The sequence below is a fragment of the Typha latifolia genome, chromosome 1, assembly GCF_019914945.1.
Source record: "Typha latifolia isolate L0001 chromosome 1, TyphaL0001v2, whole genome shotgun sequence".
Classification (NCBI taxonomy): domain Eukaryota; kingdom Viridiplantae; phylum Streptophyta; class Magnoliopsida; order Poales; family Typhaceae; genus Typha; species Typha latifolia.
This window is the reverse complement of record NC_133086.1, coordinates 14,276,499-14,299,668: the sequence shown is the minus strand read 5'-3', so window position 1 is coordinate 14,299,668 and position 23,170 is coordinate 14,276,499. Positions and strand designations below refer to the sequence as shown.

Below are 23,170 nucleotides of genomic sequence, written 5' to 3'. Positions count from 1 at the left end.
ACAGCTTAACCCACAATAACCCTGGGTTAGGTTGGGTCGCACCTAGCCTAACCCAAACCACACACTATCACCCCCTCCTTCCTTACCCTTGACAAAATGCCAGTTGAGAGGAAGAAAGATGAGTGGCTATCAATTATCACCATTGTCGACAACTGAGCCACACAACCGTCGGCCCCCCTCTCCTACCAGGGGAAGGGCACACGAGGTGCCAACCGGAGACAAAGCCCGATCAACCCAGAGGAAGGAAGTTCAACGGCAACGAGGGAAGTGAACCAGTGAGCAACACGGGAGATTGAAGGGAAAACCAAGCTAGAAGGGAGATGAGGTTGAGGGGAGTGTGCATGACGCAAAGGTGAATGACCAAGGTGGTCGATAACGAGGAGGAAGGCTCCTCCATGGCCAGCGGCCATGAAGTTGGCCTACATTGTCTCTTAGGCTATGAGGGCCCCGAAGCAACGTGCCATTGGCTTCCCCTTGTAGAGAGGAAGCTTCCCGAATGGCCAAGGAGAGGTGTCGGCGATGGCCAGAAAGAATGGCTCAAAGCCGACGAGGGGATGCTACCACATGTAGCCTCCACTGGGAATGGAACAACCCACCAAGTGCATCACCGGCAAGAGGACGACGAGAAAGAACAATTGAGACCGATGGCGGGTAATGCAATCTGGATCAGATCGGATCACATCAAAAGGACATTGGGCTTAATGGATTGAGTCTAGTTATCTTATGTGCTTATTTGGTTTAGGATTTTATTTAATTAGCTAAATTCATCTCAACGTAATTTTGGAAAAATATTCATAGGATATTTTATAGATGCCAGAATAATATTAAACTAGTTGGATAAGATCACCAACCTCTAGATCTAAAACTTTAGTATTCACAAGTTCTCTAGATTTAGAATATATCTATGACGAAACGAAAGACTAATCTGAGAAGATAAGAAAGACTAATTTAGTTAAATTAATCTATATCAATAAGGCTTTATAACTTGTATCTTAGGTACCCATGAATGAAAAATAAATTGTCTTTTGTCTTTCATCCTAGTATCTCCCCTCTCATCTTAGTCGCAAGTTATAATCTCCCTCCTCTCTCCCCTTTTCTTTTTCTTTTGAACTATCAATCTTCTAACCACCACCATCATCATCCACATCGACACCATCTCCATTATAATCTACAAGCTGATCCACACCCGCCACCTACACCACTATCGGATTGTCATCTAGATTAGGCCCTAATATCGTCCTAATCTAAGAAGGGTCTGAATATAAAAAACCTAGATCTGGAAGTTACAAAACTATTTCAATTAGTTTCGTAATTTTCTAGCATCTAGAGAATATTCGGCAAATATTCTCCCACAACTGTGCAGAACTATCTGCGATTCGAATCGACCCCAAGTTGGTTCATATCAGGGGAGGCCACTGGCCAGCCAAATTTTCAGCAAAACTAAGAGAAAGAAAAATTGAGAAAAATATTAAATATTTTATTAAATCTAAAAAATACTCATAACCTAGTTGAAGAGGAAGTTCCGACGCATCGTTCCATAGGGTCGACGTCCTCCAGCAACTCTCCAACGTGGCGAGAGAGAGAGAGGAGGTTACGGTGGTGGTTACGAGAGAGAGAAGAGAGGAAAAGAGAAGAAGACAGGGAAGACGACGGCATGGGGGAGTGGGGCACATGCGCGGGCACGTGCACAAGATTTTTTTTAATTTTTTATAACTTAGTATGGTGTGTTAACAAGACCGTTGGCGACTAGAAACACACATTTCATATGAAGATTAGGGAGGTCACTATTATTATATGGAATGCTGCTACATTGCTGGGTTAACGTATCTATGAAAATTATAGGAGCTCTTAGAAGTAAGCATTTACATGTAAACCCATGAAAGATTAAATTTTAGAGAATTAAATCAGTTTTTTAATACATATAAAATATTATTGATTAGAATTTATATAAGAAAGATACGAGAAAAAGAGTAAAAGAAAGTTAATTCTATTATTTAGATTATTAAATTTGAATTTTAAGCCATCGAAATGGTCCAATTTGAAGATTCTTGTGCGATATAAAATTATAAAAGACTAAATTATCTTTCCAGTGCATATAAAATAATATCCATTGGAGTTTATATGACAAAGATGAGTAAACTGAGTGAACCAAAGTTAATTCCGTCATTTAATAATAGATTACTTTTATTTTAAAAATGCTAATTAGTAGGCTTGTGAGCTCGTGTATGGTTTATAAAAATAATAATGATAAGTTTGTTTAGATAAAATGCTGGTAAAAAGAAGAATATGAGAATATGACACTGAGAATTACTTATAGACCTTCTATTTCTTTTATCTTTTATCTTTTATCTTTTCTTCTATTCTATTCTGTATAATCTGAAACAACTCTTAAATCAAGATAATATAATTATTTCATTCCCTCACATATGTGGTTGTCAAAATCTTTTTAAAAGCAAGACAAAAACAAATTGGTTAGAAATTAATAAAATAGAGAGATTTACAATAGAAACATACGAAAGGAAACTCTAATATGAAACCTATCTCAAATTTATAGGACAAAAGTATCATGTTTAAGTCACTTAACCCCTGATAATTATAAATTATACATAATTATCTTACAAACGTTATTTTTAATATAAAATTATCAAAATACCTTTTTTTATTTTAAATCAACTAATTAGAAAAGTATTACTTTTTAGAAAATATATTTTGTTTTATGGTTCTTTCATCTCAATATCTCTCACTTTTATAGTTTACACATTGAAAAAATTCATAAAAGAGATAATACAAAGGCCAAAATAATCAAAAGTTTAATGTTAATAGTAAATTATCTATCTCCTATTTCCCTATCCTTGGGCGAGAAGAAAGAAATAAAAACCTGCTTTAGCCTTAGGCCGAATGTAGAGTAAAATCCCCAAATCAAACCAAGAGAGGAAGGAGATAGTCGCAGAGGAGCAGAAGAGAAGCGAGATGTTTCGGAACCAATATGACACGGACGTAACGACGTGGAGCCCGGCGGGGCGGCTGTTCCAGGTGGAGTACGCGATGGAGGCGGTGAAGCAGGGCTCGGCGGCAATTGGGCTCCGGTCGGCGACCCACGTGGTGCTCGCCGCCGTGAACAAGACTGCCTCCGAGCTCTCCTCCCACCAGAAGAAGGTGTTCAAGGTGGACGACCACGTTGGCATCGCCATCGCTGGCCTCACAGCCGACGGCCGCGTCCTCTCCCGCTTCCTCCGCAACGAGTGCATCAACCACGCCTTCGTCTACGAGTCGCCGCTCCCCGTCCCCCGTCTTGTCGTCCAGCTCGCCGACAAGGCTCAGGTTAGGCTTCTGTCATTTGACTGTTTTGGATTTTGTTGGTTTTGTTGGGGGAGTAGGTTTTGGCTCGGAATTGGGTTTTGCTTTGTTTTACATTCATTTCTTTTTGATGTACGGTTTAGGATATCTTGCCATGGAGTAAATTTGAGGGATCTTTAAGTACACTATGATTAATTTTGAGTCCCAATTTTTCTTATTGGGCTTCTCCGATTTGGGTTTTCTTGGTTAAAATGGTGTTTTGGAGATCGGTTCTGGATCGGGTTTTACTAGTTTGTGGTTCTGTTTGTTGTTGTTTTCTGATTAGCTTAGGATGCCGTGCGGTGGAGTATCGGAATTATTTTTTAGTTGCAATCTCTCTTTTTCTTGCCGTACTTTTGTGATTAGGACTAAAGATAAATTTATCATGCCACAGAGGAGGAAAATGGGGGACTTCTTTTGCGTATCATGGTTATTTATGAAGTGGATTAGTTGAGCTTCTTTGCTTAATTTAGCAGTACGGTTAGTCGTTAGGAATGCAATTCTGCATAGGAGCAAAGGGGGTCCTATTTTTGCAATTTAGCTAATTGCTTACTAGAAGTCTACCTCATTTAATGACACAGTCTATACATTTAAGGGTGTCAAACTGAGGAAGAAGGATTGCAGCCCAGTGTACCTGTTAATGCTCGATTTGCTTATTTTCGATCTTCTCACGTTTTCCAATTAATAAATTGATGCTTGTAAGTGATGTTCTTTTTCCTCACTTGCACTGCATACAATCACCTATATAAGAAATTAAGAATACTAGAAATCAACCAAGAAAGGGGGGATGCAGGGGTGGGGGATGTCAAAATGATATCTCAGGTCTTATCTGGAATGCATCTGTCCTTATGTCTCACTCAGTTTTTTTGTCTGTTAAGTTTTACCAGTCACAAGTCACAGGTCACATGTAGGACTCTCATGTAACTCAGCTTATGTTTGTTTAGGGGATGGAGGAAGGGGATGGATTAGCTATCCTGTGCGACACACATATTTACTGTGTTTGGTAAGGAAAAATCCAGCAGGTTGTTGAACTAAAACCAGTAGTGAATATCCTAATGTCGAGGATATACTATCCCAAGGGATTTAGGATGCTATATCCGGTTGGAGGGAATTAGGCATTAAGACGATATTTTTTCTCTTCCTATTCCTCTTTTCCCCATCTCGTGTCTTCCTTTGAATCTCTTTCTCTAGCAACCGTTTCTCTGACTAGGTGGTGGGTTTGATCTTGTCATGGTGGATTCAAACCCACCAAGTCCACTGCCATGGTCTCCTGTGTCTTGGTGTTCTCGAAATTCATGGTTTTGTCACTAGGCTGCTTTTGAGGAAGGGATGAGGTGGGGTTGGGAACAAGGAGTGGGTAATGGTGAATTTAATGGGGAGTCATTATCGCTGCCATAGCAACATCGCAATTTCCTTCCACGATGACATAGTTGACAATATCACTAAGAGCTTCACAAGAGTAGGAGTGGTTGGTCAGTGTTATTGGGTTATGAGGGTGAAATGTAATTTCCTAACTTTATATTCTCTTTATTTATTAATCTTATATGTAGTCCACCCCAAACCAAACATGGAGTTGAACAATAGGGTTGGTATTACTAATCCCAATGAACTACTCATCTCAATAAAAAACAACAGGGATGTGCAGTTCCCCATTAACCCAACCTCTAAATAAACACACCCATAGGTGAAATAAGTAAGCCCTTTTGGATGTTTATTGCTCTATGTTGTATTAACGGATTCATAGACTAGTAGGTTTTGAAGAATTTTGCAATGTGATGTGAAAATGCTATATATAATTTTTGTAGATTGATCTTAATTTAAAAACTTTTAATTTCTTAAGCTTAATTATTGGATTTATTGCTTGTTCTTATTGTTCTTTCACCCATGCTGATATTATACTTTCTTTTCACCTCATGGTTGTGTTTCTCAAGGTCCTAACTTATAGGGATTAACCATTTGAAAACTAATATAGTCTTGGTAAGTTCAAATCAACAAGATAGGATGATACTTGAGCAAAACTTGGACTTTTAATTACAAGGTAGCGAGGTAGATATCTCCTATATTTGGGGGACGCAAATAATAATGTAGGCTAAATATAGAAGAACAAAGTATTCAATAATGAAATACAGACATGAGTTTTCAATTCCAGCCGATCCCGATCTTAGCCGAAACCATTCAGATTGGATCGGCTGATCGGCCATTTCAGCCGATCTTGCCCGAAATGGATGGGAATGGATTATAGTCAGGGGATATCAATAATTAATGTCCCCTACTATCTGCCTCTCTTTCTTGCTTTTTTCTCTCTTTCTCCTTTCTCTCCCTCTTTTTTTTTCTTTCTTTCTCTTTTTCTCCTTTTCTCTTCTTTCTCACCTCTCTCGCATTCCCTCTCTCTTTCTCTTCCTATAGTGAAGCAGCAGCGGTATTTATTAAAGTTTTAAATATTGAATAAGTTAATACATTTTTTAAGTTTTTAAGCTTTATATGTGAGTAATTTTTATTTTATTATTGTCCTATCATTTTTTCTAAATTTTTTAAAAAATCTTGCATTTTAAAATAATATTTAGAATTTTACGTAATTAAAAATTAGTCCAATCCGATACGAGCGGCTAATACGGCCAATATTGGGAACCTTGATATAGACACGGTGATATGACAAATCTTAAAAAAAATAGGAGACAAACATGTCTAGAATATGACAGTAAATAAATCAATAAATAAAACACATATATGCAGTTTATTAATAAATGCATATTTATAAATTGCCAGCCTATAATAGAAATACATGATCAATTCCCTATAAATTAATAATTTTCACTGTACTAATTGTTTATTTTTTGAATTTCTTGTCACTTTTCTAAATTAACAAGTTATTGAATACTGTTTGAAATTAACAAGTGTTTGTGCTTCATCCAAAAGACCAAAACTCACTGTTATAAAAGTAAAACAATTGGAATTCTTCTCCGGAAAGAGAGAGAGAAAAGAGGGAACAACTTCTCCAGTTCTTCTCCATCTGTGAGGAGAGAGGTATTGCATAGTCATTGCGCAAGCACAAAGGGAAGATCGGAAGTGAGATTGCACACTTTGCACAAATCTTTGATCATATGTCATCGCACAACTCTCTTATCACACCTTGTCGCATAGCGACAAGGGGAAGACTAGAAGAGAGGGGATGACACACAATACAAGTTAGATTTGGGAATTTTGGGTGGGCTAAGGGATTTATGGCTTTAAGTTTTAGTTTAATAGGTTAATGGATCAAGTATTTAATTAAAAATTTGGAAACCTGCACCTATAAACCTGAAAAGCATCGGCATGTCCCCTCGGGCATGTCTGAATTAAATTTTATTTATTTTATAATATCGAATACTTTTTGCATATCTGACATGTGTTGGAGCATATCCCTAGCATGTCAGTATCCGCAGCGTGCCTATAACCCCTAGGTATTCAAAGAAGAAGACCAATGATGAGAGAAACAAAGATAGAGATCAATAGAAAAACCAAAATTAGACTAGAAAAAAGAGAAAAGAACAAAAGGGAAAAAGGGAAAAAGGAAACAAAAAAACTAGGGATAATTTTATTTAGACTCCCAAAACTATTACCGTTTTCACATACACTTGTTGAATTTTTTTTGCCACATGCATCTCTTGAACTAAAATTTTTTTTGGTTTAATGTATAGTTTTTTTTTTCTTGGTTTGAAGGGGTATATGTAAATATGTTTCTTAGTTTATGGGATATTTGTGAGTATTAAAATAGTTCATAGAGTGTGAAAATTAGTGATAGTTCGAATGAGTCTAAGTGAAATTAACTCAAAAACTATCATATATGAAATCTGATTGAAAGAGAAGTTTTTGTACAGATAGCTACAATATTGGCTGTTAGGTTGCTACAATGTCAATAGTGATGTTGCTACAGTACCAAAACCTAAAAATATCATAATTACCACTACATTATTTAAAATATTATAATTGTCACTGAAATATTTTGAATTTTTAGGATTATCATTATGATTAATTTTTAGTGGAATATTTGTAGAATATTTCTATGAGATTGTTATTAAATTTAACAAACACATGTGAATGACTAATACCTCCTTTCTTGAAGTTTAAAATATAAAATATCTATTAACAATTTTAGGCAAAAACTTTCATACCCCTCTTAAATTACTGATCTCGATCTAAAGGTTGTGATTGCCATTTTAGCTAGTATTCCTTTTTTTATTTATGCCCAGTACTAGTTTGCTGGTACTGCTTTCAACTTATGGAGAAAATTACAGAGGAGGGAGAGGTTCATATTAGGGAAAGATTAAGTCACAAATATATATAATCAGATAGATTTGAATTTGAAAGTAAATGAATTAGACTATAGATTATACAAATCTAATCAGATTAAAATCAATTTCGGATCATATTTAATTACATTATATTTTGAATTACATTTGGAAGCATACCGCCTAAAATTTTTTGTACCACATAGACTTACTTTTAAAAAAAAGTTTAGTTTAGAGATTTCATGTAGGTACTTTTTTTTTCCTTAGTTCAGGGGCCTATAAGAATATTTTTCTTAGTTCAAAGATTTTATGTGAATAATAAAAATGTCTAGAGAGTGTATGTAAAAAACTATGATAGTTTAAGGGGGCTAAATATAATTATCCCTATAAAATATTTATCAATGATTCTTATCTTGCATAATAAGATTTTTTTTCTTGCTCTGATATTAGGGCAATATTGGATAGGTTTTGAACCATTTTAAACAAATTATACAATGGCAAAATAGTCTATTTTTTTAATCTAAATTCAGTTCTAATTGTGATTAGTTAGATTTAACTAGCGGAATGACAAAGCACAATGATTTTAGTGGCAATATGATATTTTGAAGAATATAGTAGTAATTATGATATTTTAAAACTTTTCAATGACAAGTATGTAAAAATCCCAAAAGTTGTATTATTTTAGTTTGATTTTCTGTGGTCAAACAAAACTAAACAACTATAGAGAAGAAATTGTACAAAAAAAAAAATACAAGACTACTAACAAGAAGGAGAATAACTAAAGACTCACTTTGGCTTATCGGAATTACATCAAAGGTTTGGCGTCACATCAATCTACACTACATGCGAAGGAAGACCACATCTTTTATTTGTTTCTTTGAAACAAAAGCATCACTATTGCTAGAAAAGATTTCTATCCTATTTTTAATTAGGAATAGATAAGAAACCCTAAACGTGCTCAAATTCCTAGTTGAATTAATTTAAAAGAGACCTTACCAATATTGGTACCAATAAACCTAACTAAATACTAACTTATTGACTCAAAAGGCCTCAAATTGAGCCCCAATAAGACCCAAATATAAAAGTTACGAAAATGCACAGAAAGATATCAAATAAATGACGAAAATGAGAGAATAGCACAATTAAACTAATCTTAACTAAGACTTGGCTTAATAAAGACACCTAAAGAACAACTATCAACTCTCTAATCTGAAATATGTATTTAGTCTTTATGCTCCTACACTATGAAGCATGGATACTTTGTTTGACCCTCTGTACCGGTAACCGATACGTATTGGATACTGATACGGCTGGAGAAGTATCCAAATTAAAAAAAAAATATTTTTAATTTTTTGATACGGCGGGATACGGTTTAATACGGCTCCGATACATTTCTTGATCATCCAATCTTTTTTCTTTTTTCTTTTTATGCTAAAAGATGATATAAAATATATACTTATATGTATATATGATTGTCTAATTCTTCATTATATTTTAAGGCTTTGTTTATTTGATAATGAATTAAACATATAACTTGAAACCTACTTAAAGACTAATAGTTGAATTAGATTTCAATGTTTCACTAATATTTTGAGTTTCATATCAGTTTCTATTACAATATTATACTAAAATTTTAGGCATGGAGATTTAAAATATGTAGCTTTCTTTCCTTTTATCTTATCATTTATGGGATAATCATTTTTTATCATATGTTATATTGGTTGACAATAAATTAAAAATATATTTATTTATTTATTGGCGTATCTATATCGTATCCGTATCATACTTTTAAGAATTTATTGCATCCCTATATCTATATCTTCATATCCCTGTATCCCGTAGTCGTATCTATGCTTAACAGCTCCTACATTAGATGGTGAGAAAAGATGACTAAATATAAGCATAAAATCTCCCTCAATTGCCCACAAGCTCATAGTGTTACATACTTACATTTACTTTTATATGGTTGTGTTACTTATTGTCCATACTGAAACTAGCATGTTTGTTAATTTGATCTTGGTTTTGACCATATTGATTGAGCTGATCTTTTTTCCTGAATTCTTTTTTTGTATTTTGTATTTTCTAGGGGTCAAAACGAAAACAAAAGCTTTTGTTGGGCAAGCCTTATTGTCACACCATTCGGGAATTCAATAGTGCAATCCTAATATCTCTCTTTTCCACGTACACAAAACTCCATCTCATCTCCACACAATGATTACGATTGATGATCACTATTATTCATGATCTACAATTATTTTGACTAATTTTTTTCTATTTTATGAATTTTCAGATTTTTGTGCTACTATTTGGAACTTCTTTACAAGCTTCTTATATGATAATATCTTAGAAATTACAGTAGAGATGGTTGACACCATCCAAAATTCTAAAACTTTTATTTTCCCCTATGGACCAAAACTAACACTTTAAACCAGGCGAAGAGAACGGGATAGAGTTTGGCAGATAAATACAACTCATTTTGTCCTCTCTTTCCAGATTAGTAAGATATAAGCCGAAGAGAGAAAATTATGGAACTAGTTAGTCCACATGAATAAACTAACTACAATCATAGCCTCACCATTGTTAAGAATAAAAAGTATTCTTAGATCTTTTTTGGCACTAGAATGGTTAGTGTGTGACAGGTTGACGTAGTTGATTGACTTTCTCTAATGTCACCTACCATCTCATTATATGACTTTGTGCTTCATTGTTGATGATGTTTATCTTGGTTATGCTAGCTGCCATTGCAGCGATAGTGGATATTAGACCTGACTCAAAAGCTTTTTAGATTGACATATTGACTTGGATCAATATTTCTAGATAATTAAAGGATGCAGGATTAGATTTGTGAAAATGGAACTAATTAGGAAGAGAAACAATATTGGAATAGTGTTGAAATCATGGATCGCAGTATCGACCAATTTCGATTCGGATTCGAGACGTAGCATGAGATAGAGAGCTTCTTTATCTTTTTCTCCTAAGCCATCCAACCAGATCAGGCCTCGATCGATGTACGATGAGCTCTTTCGATGAAGATCCGGCCTCAGTCAACATCCCATGAGCTTCTCTGACAAAGTTCCAGCTACCACAACCATCTCCGACAGGCTTGAGTATGTATTTTTTTTTCTTTCCTCCCTCTTTTTTATCCAACTTCTCCATTCCCTCTCTCTCTCTCTAGACTCTCTTTTTCTCTCTTTCTTCTCTCTCATTCTTCTCTCTCATTCTTTCATTTACGTTCTCCCTCCCTTAAGGACTTTGCTATTGCAGTAATCTTTTTGCTATAGTAATAGAGAGAGAGAGAGGGGCTGTTCTGAGAAAGGAGGAAGAAAGAGAGGAGGGAAGAGGGTAGAGAGAGAATAGAGGGAGGCTGTGACTGAAAGAAAGAAAAAGAAATAGGAGGGAGACGTGGCAATAGGGAGAGAATTATGTTATTTGTGAGAAAGAGAGTGAGCGGGAGAGGTGGAGAAGGTAGTACCTTTTTTATTTTTTAGATATTATATGAAAGTTATCTATATTTATCTATTATTAATTTCTAAAATTTTGAAAAAAATTTCTATATTTAAAATAATTTTTAGAATTTTATGTAATTAAAAATAGTTTGATACTAAAATTCGATATTGGCGGCCAAAATGGCCGAAATGAGTAACACGTAATAAATTTTCAAGCGACCAATCCCGATCCTAATTCTTATATATTTGTACCTCAGTTGAAATACATATCTAGACACTTGATCATGAACTAATTTAGACTAGGATGAGATTAGAGAGTTGTAGAAAGAGATGTAGCTCCCAATGACTTATTGTGTTTGCTAGGTTTAGGACTGTATTGAAATCTAATATAAAAGATAGATTATTCTAAACCTTTTGGACACTAAGAGAAGTCCTTCCTATTCCCTCATAACAGGAGTTTTCAATCTGGAGGTCCTGTGACCTGAAGAAGTCTAGAGGGTGATAGGGCTTCTATGTCCAACTGTGCACCTTCCACTGCTTAGTAAGACATCAAGAAGCAGCACTGCAGTTCAATGCGAAGGTTTTGTGGTGTAGGGTAGTGTTTCCAAAGATATGGACAAAAAATGGAGATTCACTTCATTTTGGCATGGTGGATGTGAGTTTCACATAGCTGAATGAATAAATCCTGATGCATTTTCCTTACTCTTTTCCTTGTTGTCTTGTATCCTCTATTTTCAAGATTGTTATGTTCGCGTTTCCATGTCTTGTTCATTCATATCCTGCATCAGTGTCTATGCTTCATAGAATTTACCCTGCTCCTTTTTTGTGCTCTATGGGCTACTGCAGCTTCTATGAAGATTTAGAGACTTATTTTGTTTTTAGGGATAGAAATTCTTCCAAGTAATATGCTCTGCTGCTGCATATGATGTCATGACAGGTCTGCACACAGCGTTCTTGGAAAAGGCCCTACGGTGTCGGCCTCCTAGTTGCTGGACTGGATGAGACTGGAGCTCATCTCTATTACAATTGTCCCAGTGGGAACTACTTTGAGTACCAGGCATTTGCTATAGGATCCCGCTCTCAAGCAGCAAAAACTTACTTGGAGCGTAGATTTGAGGCCTTCAACAATCACAGTCGTGATGATTTGATTAAGGATGCCCTTTTTGCCATCAAGGAGACTCTACAAGGCGAGAAACTGACCTGCTCCATCTGCACTGTCGCTGTTGTGGGAGTAGGAGAATCATTTCACATAATTGATCAGAAAACGATACAGGAAATGATTGATTCAATGGAGATTGCTGAAGAAGCTCCTGCGGAGCCTGATGCCGTGCAAGAGGAGGCAGAAGCTGCACCCATGGATATTTAGATCGTTCAAACTCCATCATCAAGGTTAGAAACTGAGGCAATATGTGACTTTCTGTACTTTGAAAAAAGATGTAGTTTTGCTGTTTCACATGGTATGCTTCAGCGGTGTACGAATTCACTTAGAGATTTTGTTGATCTTTCATGTTGGATAACTTCAGATATGCTACTGCAGTTCTCATTTTCCTAAAATTATCCTTAGCAAAAGTAACACTGCTTTGAACATGTGAAAGGACCACCAAGAGAATTAAATTACTACTCAGATTGGTCAGTTACATGGAAAAAGCTCATGCATGAGATCTTCAATTTATCTACTAATATTCCTCGAGGGAGATGTTAGTTATGTTTCTATCACCACTTCCATAAATTTCAGTATGTGGGAACCGAATTATGATCTAGGGCAGGCTTATCCTTCCCAGCCCATTGCAAGAAATATGTATTCCCCCATGGTTCAACTTGAAACTATTTGTCATCTCATCCTTAGCTTTTTGTCTAGGGCTGTTTGGTTCCTCTGTCATATGAGAAATTTGAAAGGCTTGAAATTCCAAACTTTTTAGACAAATTATTGCATGTCCCATGCAGATCGTTAGAAATGCTTCTTTCATCTGTGTGAGCGTTGCTTCACCTCGGACTCTCGAAGTCTTGACCCCCTCCTAACTAAGGGCGACTCCATGTCGATGCATTGGCATTTTCATATGCTATTACTGGATGTTGCTAAATCCTGTCTTTTTGGCATACTATGAAAGTGCCCTAGTAGGCGAAACTCCTATGTCCTCCATGGGATTAAGGCCCTAATAAGCATAACTAGAAAAATGCTCTAAAGGGCTTTCATCTGGAGTGAATGCTAGGTGGTAGTCATCCAGTATATATTATAACAATGTTTCAGTACCTACCAATCCTTAACTTTGTCATTAATGTAGAAAATTGGGCTTAATCGGCTTATTACTTATCTGAGGAAGACCCGTATTATGCCAACTGTGCAACACGAGTCACCGACAGATTAGCTCCGACTCATCTGACTCGTCCAAATTAGCGAGTTGACTCATTACGGCTTCCCCATCTCGGTTCTCCAGTTGCCCAACACACAAATTATCTATTGCTCGTTGCATTGCACGAAACCCATCCGAACCCCAAAATTTTAATCCACGTAGTTCGCTTTCAATTTTCAAACTTACGTGTCAGCTAACTATTCACACGACCTCCTCAGATAGACAATTCTTCAATTTCCGTCAGCAGAAAGAAGCCTTTCGTCTCTCCCTCTTGGTCTCCCAACAACCATTTCTCTCTCGTGAAACAGGAAACCCTAACCCTACGCAGACCCCCGAAACCCTTATCTTGCCGGAGAAGGTATCGCCGGCGGATCTAAAGTTTGCTCTCCTCCCTCCTCCTATTCCGGATTTGTTGGGTTTGCTCCTCAGATCTCAGATCTCAAATCTCCTAAATCTTTCCCAGGATCTGAAGGAGGCGTTTTGCGGAAGTAGTTTCTAATGGAGGGAGCTGCTTCGGATGACTCTTCCGGCTCCGTGCCGTTGGCCAAGTGGAGGAGCGACTTCTCGAGGGCGTTCCAGTACTATCTGGATCGATCTACGCCCCACACGGTTGGGAGATGGCTCGGGACTCTCGCGGTGGCGGCGATCTATGTTCTCCGTGTTTATTTCGTTCAGGGTTTCTACATCGTCACTTACGGCCTCGGGATCTATTTGTTGAATCTCCTGATCGGATTCCTATCGCCGATGGTGGATCCGGAGCTGGAAGTGACCGATGGGCCGGCGCTTCCGACGAGGGGGTCCGATGAGTTCAAGCCCTTCATTCGACGTCTTCCTGAGTTCAAGTTCTGGTAATTTCTTGCGGCATTAATCTACTGTGTTTTAATGCGTTTGGTAATTTGAGCTTTTTAGAGTTACTTGGAGTGAGTCTTAATTTTTACTGGTTTGACTTTCTTCAAAATTCATGATTGATTTGGTTTTAATGCGTTTGGTTTGACTTTCTTCAAAGTTCTGGTAATGATCTCTGTATCTTGATATTTGAGTTCGCAGTACTTTGGCTACAATCTGTATGTTCTCGTACTGTGGATAATTGGAATTTCTCTTTTCTCTTGCAATTGTCTTAGCTTATTTGAGTTGCCAATTGATGGGGATGTTTTTATGCTTTAGTTGAAAAGTAGTTTCTTTCTTAATATTTAAGGATTCTTATATTTATGATTCATTTACTTTGTATGGTGGACATATAGGCATTCCACATTCCTCAAAGGCAAGCGTGAAATGTGAAGCTATTTGTAAATCTAAGGCTAAAGTACACCTGGATCCTTTAATTATGTCTCTGTATAACTTATACCCCCTAAATTAAAAAAAAAAGAACTAAGATCCCCCTTAACTGTCATAATTTCATGGGGTTTACACGATTGGTGGAAAAGTTGATTTTACAAAAATATCCTCTATTCTTCTAGACATTTCGGATGTAGGAGAAGGGACAGTTTGGTAGAGATTGGAAGAGATTGAGAAGAAGAGAAATTAGAAATAATATCACATTAGAACTTGGGGTTGGGTAGGGTTTGAGAAAGAAATGAGCCCAAACGGATGGAGAGAGAAGTTGAGAGGGATTGAAAATTTGAGAGGGAGGAGAGTAAAAGAAATCATGGAGGCCACTATTAGGAGAGGAAAATGTTGGAAGAAGAAGAGAGGGAAAGGATTGACAAAGATTAGGAAAAAGAGTAGATGTATTTGTATAGGTTTAGGGAGGAAGATGAAGACAATTTCGGCACAAATGAGAGCAAAATTTGGGCACATATTATTCACATATCAATTCTAGAGAAAAGCAAGCTATAGGCTAACAAAAGGGGCATTTTGAAATATTTGAATAGTTTAGGAGATTTAGTGTTTCATTTTATTTCTTTAGGGGCTATAAGTGATACTGAGTCATAGTTCAGGGGTCTAAATGTAATTTGGCTTAAATCTATCTTATTAGTACAATAGGACTATCTTACATGGTTTGACTTAAATAGGGTTATAAATGAACCAAAATATCGAATTTGGAATATAAACATAAATCAAATAAGACTCGAGCTCATGATAGTTTGACTCAAGTGAGAATTCTTTGGCACGTTCATGTGCATGTGCTTATGTAGAAACACAAAATCCTTAGCTGTAATGAGACTAAAGGGCTCAATTTGTGCCGAAACAGTAAGTTTTAGTTGAAACAGAGCTGAATAAGCCTTAATACAATATGTTGTCATTTTTTACTTACTTATATCTTTCTTTCTTTTTGTGTTTTCGGATCGACTACTACAGACAGATGTGGCTCCATTTAAATAGAATAGTTTCAGCTCAAACTTCCAAACCGTGTTCTTTTGCTGGTGTTAGGTAGCAGTTTTGCCCATTGAAAGAATGGAAAACTTTATAAATGAAAGTGGATTGGCAGGGGAAAAAATATTTGAATTAGAAATGATGTCCTTGTCAACTTGGAAACAAAATTTTATGATTGTATCTTGGTTCACGGTGATTCATAATTTTCATTTGGACATAAAAGCCATTCATGCTCCTAGACATTTTTCCTGATAATAGTTAATTATACATTACTAGTTTGGGTTATTTGCATGAAAAACCAAAATGGTTGTTGTCATATTCAACCATTTTCATCTTTCCTTTCTGCAAACCATGAAATTTATTAATTAGGTTTGTGGTACATAAGTATAATTGGAGAACTGTTGACTTTGATAATTTACATTTTCGTCCTTTAGGATCTTTGCCTTATTCTGTTAATATTTACTAAGTGAAACCCATAGAAATGAGCCCCACTATGTCATTCCCTCAGCATAGAATCTTACGTGTATATATAATAATCAAGCTTTGCTTACTTTTTTTTCACTATATCGGTTTTCTACAAGCAACTTCTATTGTTCTACCTCATCCAAAAGGCGCCCAAAATATATGATTCCTTTGTTTCTCTAATGATCCATTTGTAGCTTGTGTTTTTGTTATGAAGTTTGACCGCCAATGATTATTTAGGCAGTATTGTACACTTCTGCTAATAACTTTGGAATAACTAGTGATGTACTTTTACACGTTAAAGTTAAAAACTAAGTTTTAAGCCATCAATGTTGGGTAGGCATGGCTTTTGGACCAAATACAGATGAATCCCCTAGTAAGCAGTATTCTGTTTTCATATCTTCAAACTCTTATTTCCATAATGGTACTTGGGAAGAGTGGTTTGTTCATATTGATACCAATTATTTTGTAGTATAGTGATCATATCCAGAATTACAAGATTTTATTTTTGCTAGACATGATTTTTTTTTTTGCTCCATTCTAATCCATTCAGATAAGCAATGCTTTGTTCTTTTGTCTTTTTGTGTATATACCAAGCATATCAGCTTGGATTTTTGTCAGTCATTTTATATTGTACAGTTTGAAGATTCTTTTGTTAACCTCTAATTGAGCACACATATTAATTGCTTTTTTATGCATGCATACACATTAAAGAATTTTTTGTTAAATTTTATTGCATAGCTCGAGGAAGTGTTTGCTTTTGGAGATGGTTAGTTTCTTCTTGTTTTAGCCTTCTAGAAGAATGTGATAAAATGGATCAATATACTAACATGTACTTTTTAAACTTTCCATATTTTCAGGTATGCCATCACAAAAGCTTTCTGTGTTGCCTTTGTTATGACATTCTTCTCAGTGTTCGATGTTCCGGTATTCTGGCCCATATTGCTATGCTACTGGATTGTTCTCTTCTTCCTAACAATGAAGCGTCAAATTCTACACATGATCAAATACAAGTATGTGCCATTGAACATTGGGAAGCAGGTGAGTACCAAATTTTACTACATTGATATTATATTCAAGAAAATGCCCACTATAGCTATGCTAAACTTCCCATGCGTATAATTAAGCATTAAAAGTGATGAAAATTATTGGCAAATGCAAATTCAGCGCGTGGCTATTATTAGCTTCTTGCGCTACAATTATAGTTGGCAGCTCAGGCTGCAGGACAAGTTGTTTGCTGGCTCCACATGACCAGTGTCAACTGGTGTTTCCCCATAATTAGATGATGCATCATCCTATGACTTCATTTTGTTGACATTAGCTAATTATGACTTGTATTGCTTCAAATATCATATTGTCACCACATAGCATTTGCTTGCGATTTTAATCATTGATACTCTGTTGCCAGAGGTATGGTGGGAAGAAAAATGCAGCAGGTAGCAGTTTATCCAAAGATTAGTCTCCAGCCCCTGTTTCACACAGGAGAATGATGGGCATGAGGAGGCATTTCATATTTGATGTTGTCAAATATTGAAGTGAGACATACTTATTTTTAGTTTAGAATTGGAAGAATATTACTTCTATTGTTAATTCGTTTTGCTTTCTTCTTGAGTATTTGTCGTATTAGCACGCCTTTATCGGTGCTTATATGTTGTGAATCTTTTCCAATCATTTAAATTAGATATATCTTTTTTCATTACTTGTTCTCCTCTTTGAACTATGACCTAATATCAAATGATTCACTTTTATGAAATTTTCTATACAAGCTGACTACCTAGCTATCGGAATTTAAATAACTTCTCAAGCTGTTGATAATAGCCTCAATAGACAATTGAAAAGTACCGTGTATCGACCTGTCAACTCTTAGCATGGAGAAAAGAGAAAAAGAGAGGGGGATAAAGAGGGAAAGGGATGGGGGGATTCGAGAGGGGCAGGTTGGTGTTTGTTGGTATGAAGTGTATTATCTGATACAGTTATTTATTTATTTATTTTTGATGAATTAGAGCTTGTATTAAGCTTAAATAGCCTCCATTCCTGCAGTGCAGTGCCCGGAGTCTTTTTTTTCTTGGATAAATAGAGCTTGTATTACGCTGAAATAGCCTCCGGATCTGCGGTGCAGTGTTCGGAGTCTAGGAACAAAATATTACATTGGTCTGGTGGGAATGGACCATCAGGCCCAAGCATACATAAATTGGATCCATATCTACCCCGGTGGGCTGCCCAATCAGCTATTGCCTCTTCTGGCCGTGCAGTGCCCGGAGTCTGGTAATGCATATATTTACTTATTTTGGTGTTTGGTTGGGTTGTATCAAATGATACTGAATGTAGTGAAATTTTTGCCTGGAATGATGTATGAGCGAGTTGGAAGAGTAGATCCTTCATCTGTTTCCCAGAGTGCGGCCATGGTTATCATTTTCAAGGAGTTCTCTTGCTGCAAATCACAATTGTGTCGTTACAGGGATCATAAATGACTTATAGCGTTACACAAATTTATTTGTGTTTATATAAATTATTTAGATTATAAATAGATTTGATAAATAAATTATTATGTTATAAATGGGTTGTTACGTCATCAATAAACAGAGTAAATTTAAACGAGATAAATGAGTTGAGATAATGTTATGAACCGGCTTAATCCAATCCGCAACCGTTCTGGGCTCGGTAAAGCTTGTAACTTCCGAAGGGATCTGCAAACAATCTAACCAATAGATTCTCCTGAATTTTGAATATATTGTTGCTCTTGGAGAGAGCTTTCCGACGAATCCAATATCACAGGATTCAGACGGTTAGATCTCAAGATATCGACCAATGGTGGTTGAAGGTCAATTAGATCCTAGCTTGATAGTCCACCAATGGCTAGATAGATCATAGATGCTAGGTTTACTCCTTGGTGTGAAGGGGGAGAAGTTGATGTAGAAGAGGGTAGTTAGAAGCTGGAAGAGGCTGACCAAAGACTTGGGCAGTAGAAGAAGGGAGGTGGGAGAAGGCACCAATGGCTAGAGACAAATAGAGAAGGAGATAAATGCCAAAGCCAATTCCAATATCACCATAAGACTCCAATTAGGGTTTCCTCCACATATATACAGAGGCTCACCCTAAGAACTTCTCAACTAAGTTAAACAACTCCAAACAATCTTAACAAAACCCACACTTTCGCTGCGATGCGTTCGAACGCGCCCGATCGCGTTCGAACACGGAATTTCTGTTCTCTATCGATGCGAATGTTGTGTAGGCGTTCGAATGACCCGATTCCGTTCAAACGCGCCATTTGCGTTCTTTGTTTTTGCGAATGTGATGTTGGCGTTCACACCCCTTGTTTGAATGTTGTCCCTGCATTCGAACGCACCCTGGCAAAAATGATTTTATTGCTTCTAACAAACTCAACTAGATAAATATGCTCATTCCAGTGAACCTAATGTCACGTGTGGAGCTAATATGGATCGAATCGTATTACTCCACCACGCTTCCGTTCACCTTGCCCTCAAGGTGTCAGCTCGGGATATCGGTCCATGAAGTCGGCTTCAGGCATCCATGTCGCCTCATCCACTGTGCGTCCTTGCCACTCCACCAAAATCTCAATCACCCACTTGTCCTAGACTCGAGTGCGTCAGCAAGCTAGGATTCGAACTGAAGTAGGAGTACTTGGTTCAGATTCAGACTCATCGACTTCCGTCATCATTGGCTCGGGTGGAAGAACTCCAATGGGCTCGATAGGGGGAACTCGAGTCTTGAGATTTAAGACATGAAATACTAAGTGTATTCGCACCTCCTCATGTAAATCTAGGCGGTATGCTGCAAGCCCAATCCTCTCAATCACCTGGTACGGTCCATAAAATTTTGGAGCTAACTTTTGATTGGGAATAGGTCTAACCGAGCTTTGCCGATATGGTTGGAGCTTGATGTAGACCCAATCCCCAATCGAAAAGGACCTTTCTTGGTGCCTCTGGTCATAGACTTGCTTCATCCTATTTTGGGCAGTCACTAAGTGTATCTTAAGTCTCCTCAACACCTCATCACGATCTCGCAAAGTTGCATCCACTTCGGTTTGATCAGTTCAGGCCGATGGTAAGTATGTATGCAAGGTGGAAGGTGGCTACTGGCCTCAAATAGAGTCATGCCAATGGCCAAATGAAAAGCTGTATTGTATGACCACTCAGCCCATGGCAAATAAGATATCCACTATCGCGGTCTCTCGCCAACAAAACACCTCAAGTACTGCTCTAAGCAACGGTTCAACACCTCAGATTGGCCGTCAGTTTGAGGATGATAGGCTGAACTCATCTGGAAGGTAGTCCCTTGGAGCGCAAAGAATTCCTATCAAAATTGACTCACAAATATATGATCACAATCTGAAACAATCGATTTTGGCATACCATGCATCTTGGCCACGTCGCGCACATAAACCTCTGGCAACCCTTTTGCTGTGTAAGGATGCACTAAAGCTGAAAAATGCGCATACTTGCTGAGACAATTTACCACCACCAATATAACAAAATATCCTTTGGCCTTGGATAGACCGTCAATAAAATCTATGGCGACATCCTCCCAAACCTTCATTAGAATCGGAAGTGGTTAAAGTAATCTAGCAGGTTTTGCCGACTTCATCTTTGCTCTTTGGCACACTTTACAAGCCTTGACATAGGCCTATACATCTTTCTTCATCCCAACCTATATGCAACTCTAACTCAACTTTTTGTAGGTGCGCAACACCCTTCATGTCCAGCCATAGGGGAGTCATGGAAGTGGCGCATCAACTCCAAGCACAATTGACGGTCAGTTGGAACAATGATTTTACCCTTGTCTATCAAGAGTCCGTCCTTCACCAACACTCCTTGTCTACAGCTGGGATCTGCAGCAAGGTCGTCCATTATCTTCGTGGTATCTGGATCATTCTTGTAGGCCTCCCACAACTGCTAAAAGAAGGGAAAAACTAGTGCTGAAATTGCTGTCAACTCGGCTGGTGGATTCGGGCATCTGGATAAGGCGTCGGCGGCGCTATTTGTAGTCCCTATTTTATAAACGATCTCATAGTCATATCCAAGTAGCTTAAACACCCACCTCTGCTGGGATGGTGTGTGTATGCGTTGCTAAAGAAAGTATGGCAAACTCCTTTGATCCATGCGGATCGTGAAGCATCGCTCGATGAGATAAGGCATCCACTTGGTGATAGCATGAATGATGGCAAGCATCTCTCTTTCATAGGTAGATAGTAGCTGTGATCTTTCGAAAAAAGCCTTGCTCATGTAGGCCACAGGTCTACCCTCTTGCATTAAAACAACCCCCACACCGACTTCGGATGCATCATATTCAATGGTAAATGGTTTGATAAAATCTACTAAAGCAAGGACCGGAGCTGAGATCATTGCCTTCTTCAAGGCTTCAAGTGCTCCCCTTGCTTTGTCCGTCCATGAGAATGCACCCTTTCGTAGCAATGATGTGAGGGGAGCCGCAACCTTGCCAGAGTTCACTACAAACCGGCGATAGTAGCTAGTTAAACCAAGGAAACCACATAGCTCCTTAGTAGTCTTTGGCAACGGGCAATCCACCATGCTTTGGATCTTCTTAGGGTCAGCTTTCACGCCATCTTTAGTTATGATGTAACCTAGGTAGTCGACCCTTTGTTGCCCCCATGAACACTTGGAGTCCTTTGCTTTTAACTCATGTTGCCGAAGAGGTCAAGTACCGTTCGAAGATGCCCCAAGTGTTCCTCCCATGTCCGGCTGTATACCAATATATCATCAAAGAATATCAGCGCATATTGCATCAGATGAGGCCTAAAGATATCATTCATTAAGCTTTAAAAGGTGGCGGGAGCATTGGTAAGACCGAAAGGCATAATGAGGAACTCGTAGTGTCCATCATGAGTTCTAAAAGTCGTCTTGTGCACATCGGATGGTTCGACTCTAATTTGATGGTACCCAGCCCTAAAATTTAGTTTTGAAAAATAACATGCACCCGCCAATTCATCCAGCAACTCTTCAATCACCGAAATGGGATACCAGTATTTGTCGGTGATGGAATTGAGAGCTCGATAGTTTACACAAAACTGCCATGACCCATCCTTCTTTCGCACGAGTAAGACCAGTGAAGAATAGGAGCTTCTACTTGGCCTTATCACCCCGTTGGACATCTCTTGGACTATCTTTGTTATAGCCTTCTTTTGGATGAATGGATATCGGTATGACCCCACATTGGCTGGACTCGTCCCGGGCATGATCTCGATGCGATGGTCTTGTGCCCTAGGTGGTGGCAGTCTATGAGGTTGCTGGAATACATCTTCAAATTTCTACAAAACAGCCTTTAAATCAGCAGATAAGGGTGTTGGATTATCCATGTCTTGGGCCCCTTCGATGAGTTGCATGAGGAACCTGTGGCACCCGAGCTTCGGCAACCCTTCTAGGGACTGCAGAGCTCCAAATATTTCCACATTTGATGCAGCCGTTAACTGGATCAGTTTGCCTTCATAATTGAACTCCATCGCTATGATGGTGAAGTTGAAGGTGACCGGTCTAAGATTCCGAAGCCATTGCACCCCAAGCACCAAGTCGGCTCCTCGAAGAGCCAATGGGTAAAGGTCAATTCGGAAGTCATGGCCCTGAATTTGCAGCTGGACCTTGCGACATATGACCTCAGTTCTCAACATGGTGCCATCTCTAATGATCACATCAAAGCCATTAGAAGGCTATAACTCTAATCCCAACCGCCTCACCATCCGTAAATCTATAAAATTGTGGGTGTTTTCTGAATTAATAAGAATTAGTATCTTTTTCTTCTTAATCACACCTTCGACCCGAAGAGTTTTTTGAGTCGATTCGCCGACAAGCGAATGAAAGGAGAGTTCGGCTTGAACTTCAAGCGGTTTGTCATCTTCTATGTGGCTCACATCCTCTATCATCTCTTCCATGAGCATGGTGGTTGCAGGCTGTTTGGCACATTTGTGGCTCGGTAATAGAAGCATAAACCCTTTGAATGCCGATCTTCGACCTCTGCTGGT

The 23,170-nt window shown here is 37.9% G+C and overlaps 3 protein-coding genes across 4 annotated transcripts; 2 read left to right on the top strand and 1 right to left on the bottom strand.

The window, feature by feature from the left end:
- Positions 1 to 2,818: 2,818 nt before the first annotated feature.
- On the top strand, positions 2,819 to 12,604 carry LOC140783884 (proteasome subunit alpha type-1-like). The gene is made up of 2 exons (XM_073130986.1): positions 2,819 to 3,321; positions 11,988 to 12,604. Exons 1-2 carry the CDS (start codon positions 2,971 to 2,973, stop codon positions 12,414 to 12,416), a joined length of 780 nt encoding a protein of 259 aa, XP_072987087.1. The 5' UTR covers positions 2,819 to 2,970; the 3' UTR covers positions 12,417 to 12,604.
- A 981-nt stretch (positions 12,605 to 13,585) lies between these two features.
- Positions 13,586 to 17,875, top strand: LOC140783871 (protein RER1B-like). Of its 2 annotated transcripts, none has more exons than XM_073130974.1 (4): positions 13,586 to 13,759; positions 13,865 to 14,249; positions 17,037 to 17,217; positions 17,585 to 17,875. In XM_073130974.1, the coding sequence occupies exons 2-4, from the start codon at positions 13,900 to 13,902 to the stop codon at positions 17,633 to 17,635; spliced, it is 582 nt and encodes a 193-aa protein (XP_072987075.1). In that variant the 5' UTR covers positions 13,586 to 13,759; positions 13,865 to 13,899; the 3' UTR covers positions 17,636 to 17,875. The 2 variants fall into 2 exon arrangements, with proteins under 2 accessions (XP_072987075.1, XP_072987067.1); XM_073130966.1 differs by having other exon boundaries at positions 13,586 to 13,779.
- Positions 17,876 to 21,263: 3,388 nt separating this feature from the next.
- Positions 21,264 to 21,725, bottom strand: LOC140791757 (uncharacterized mitochondrial protein AtMg00860-like). The gene has a single exon (XM_073142438.1). It carries the CDS (start codon positions 21,723 to 21,725, stop codon positions 21,264 to 21,266), a length of 462 nt encoding a protein of 153 aa, XP_072998539.1.
- Positions 21,726 to 23,170: the final 1,445 nt, after the last annotated feature.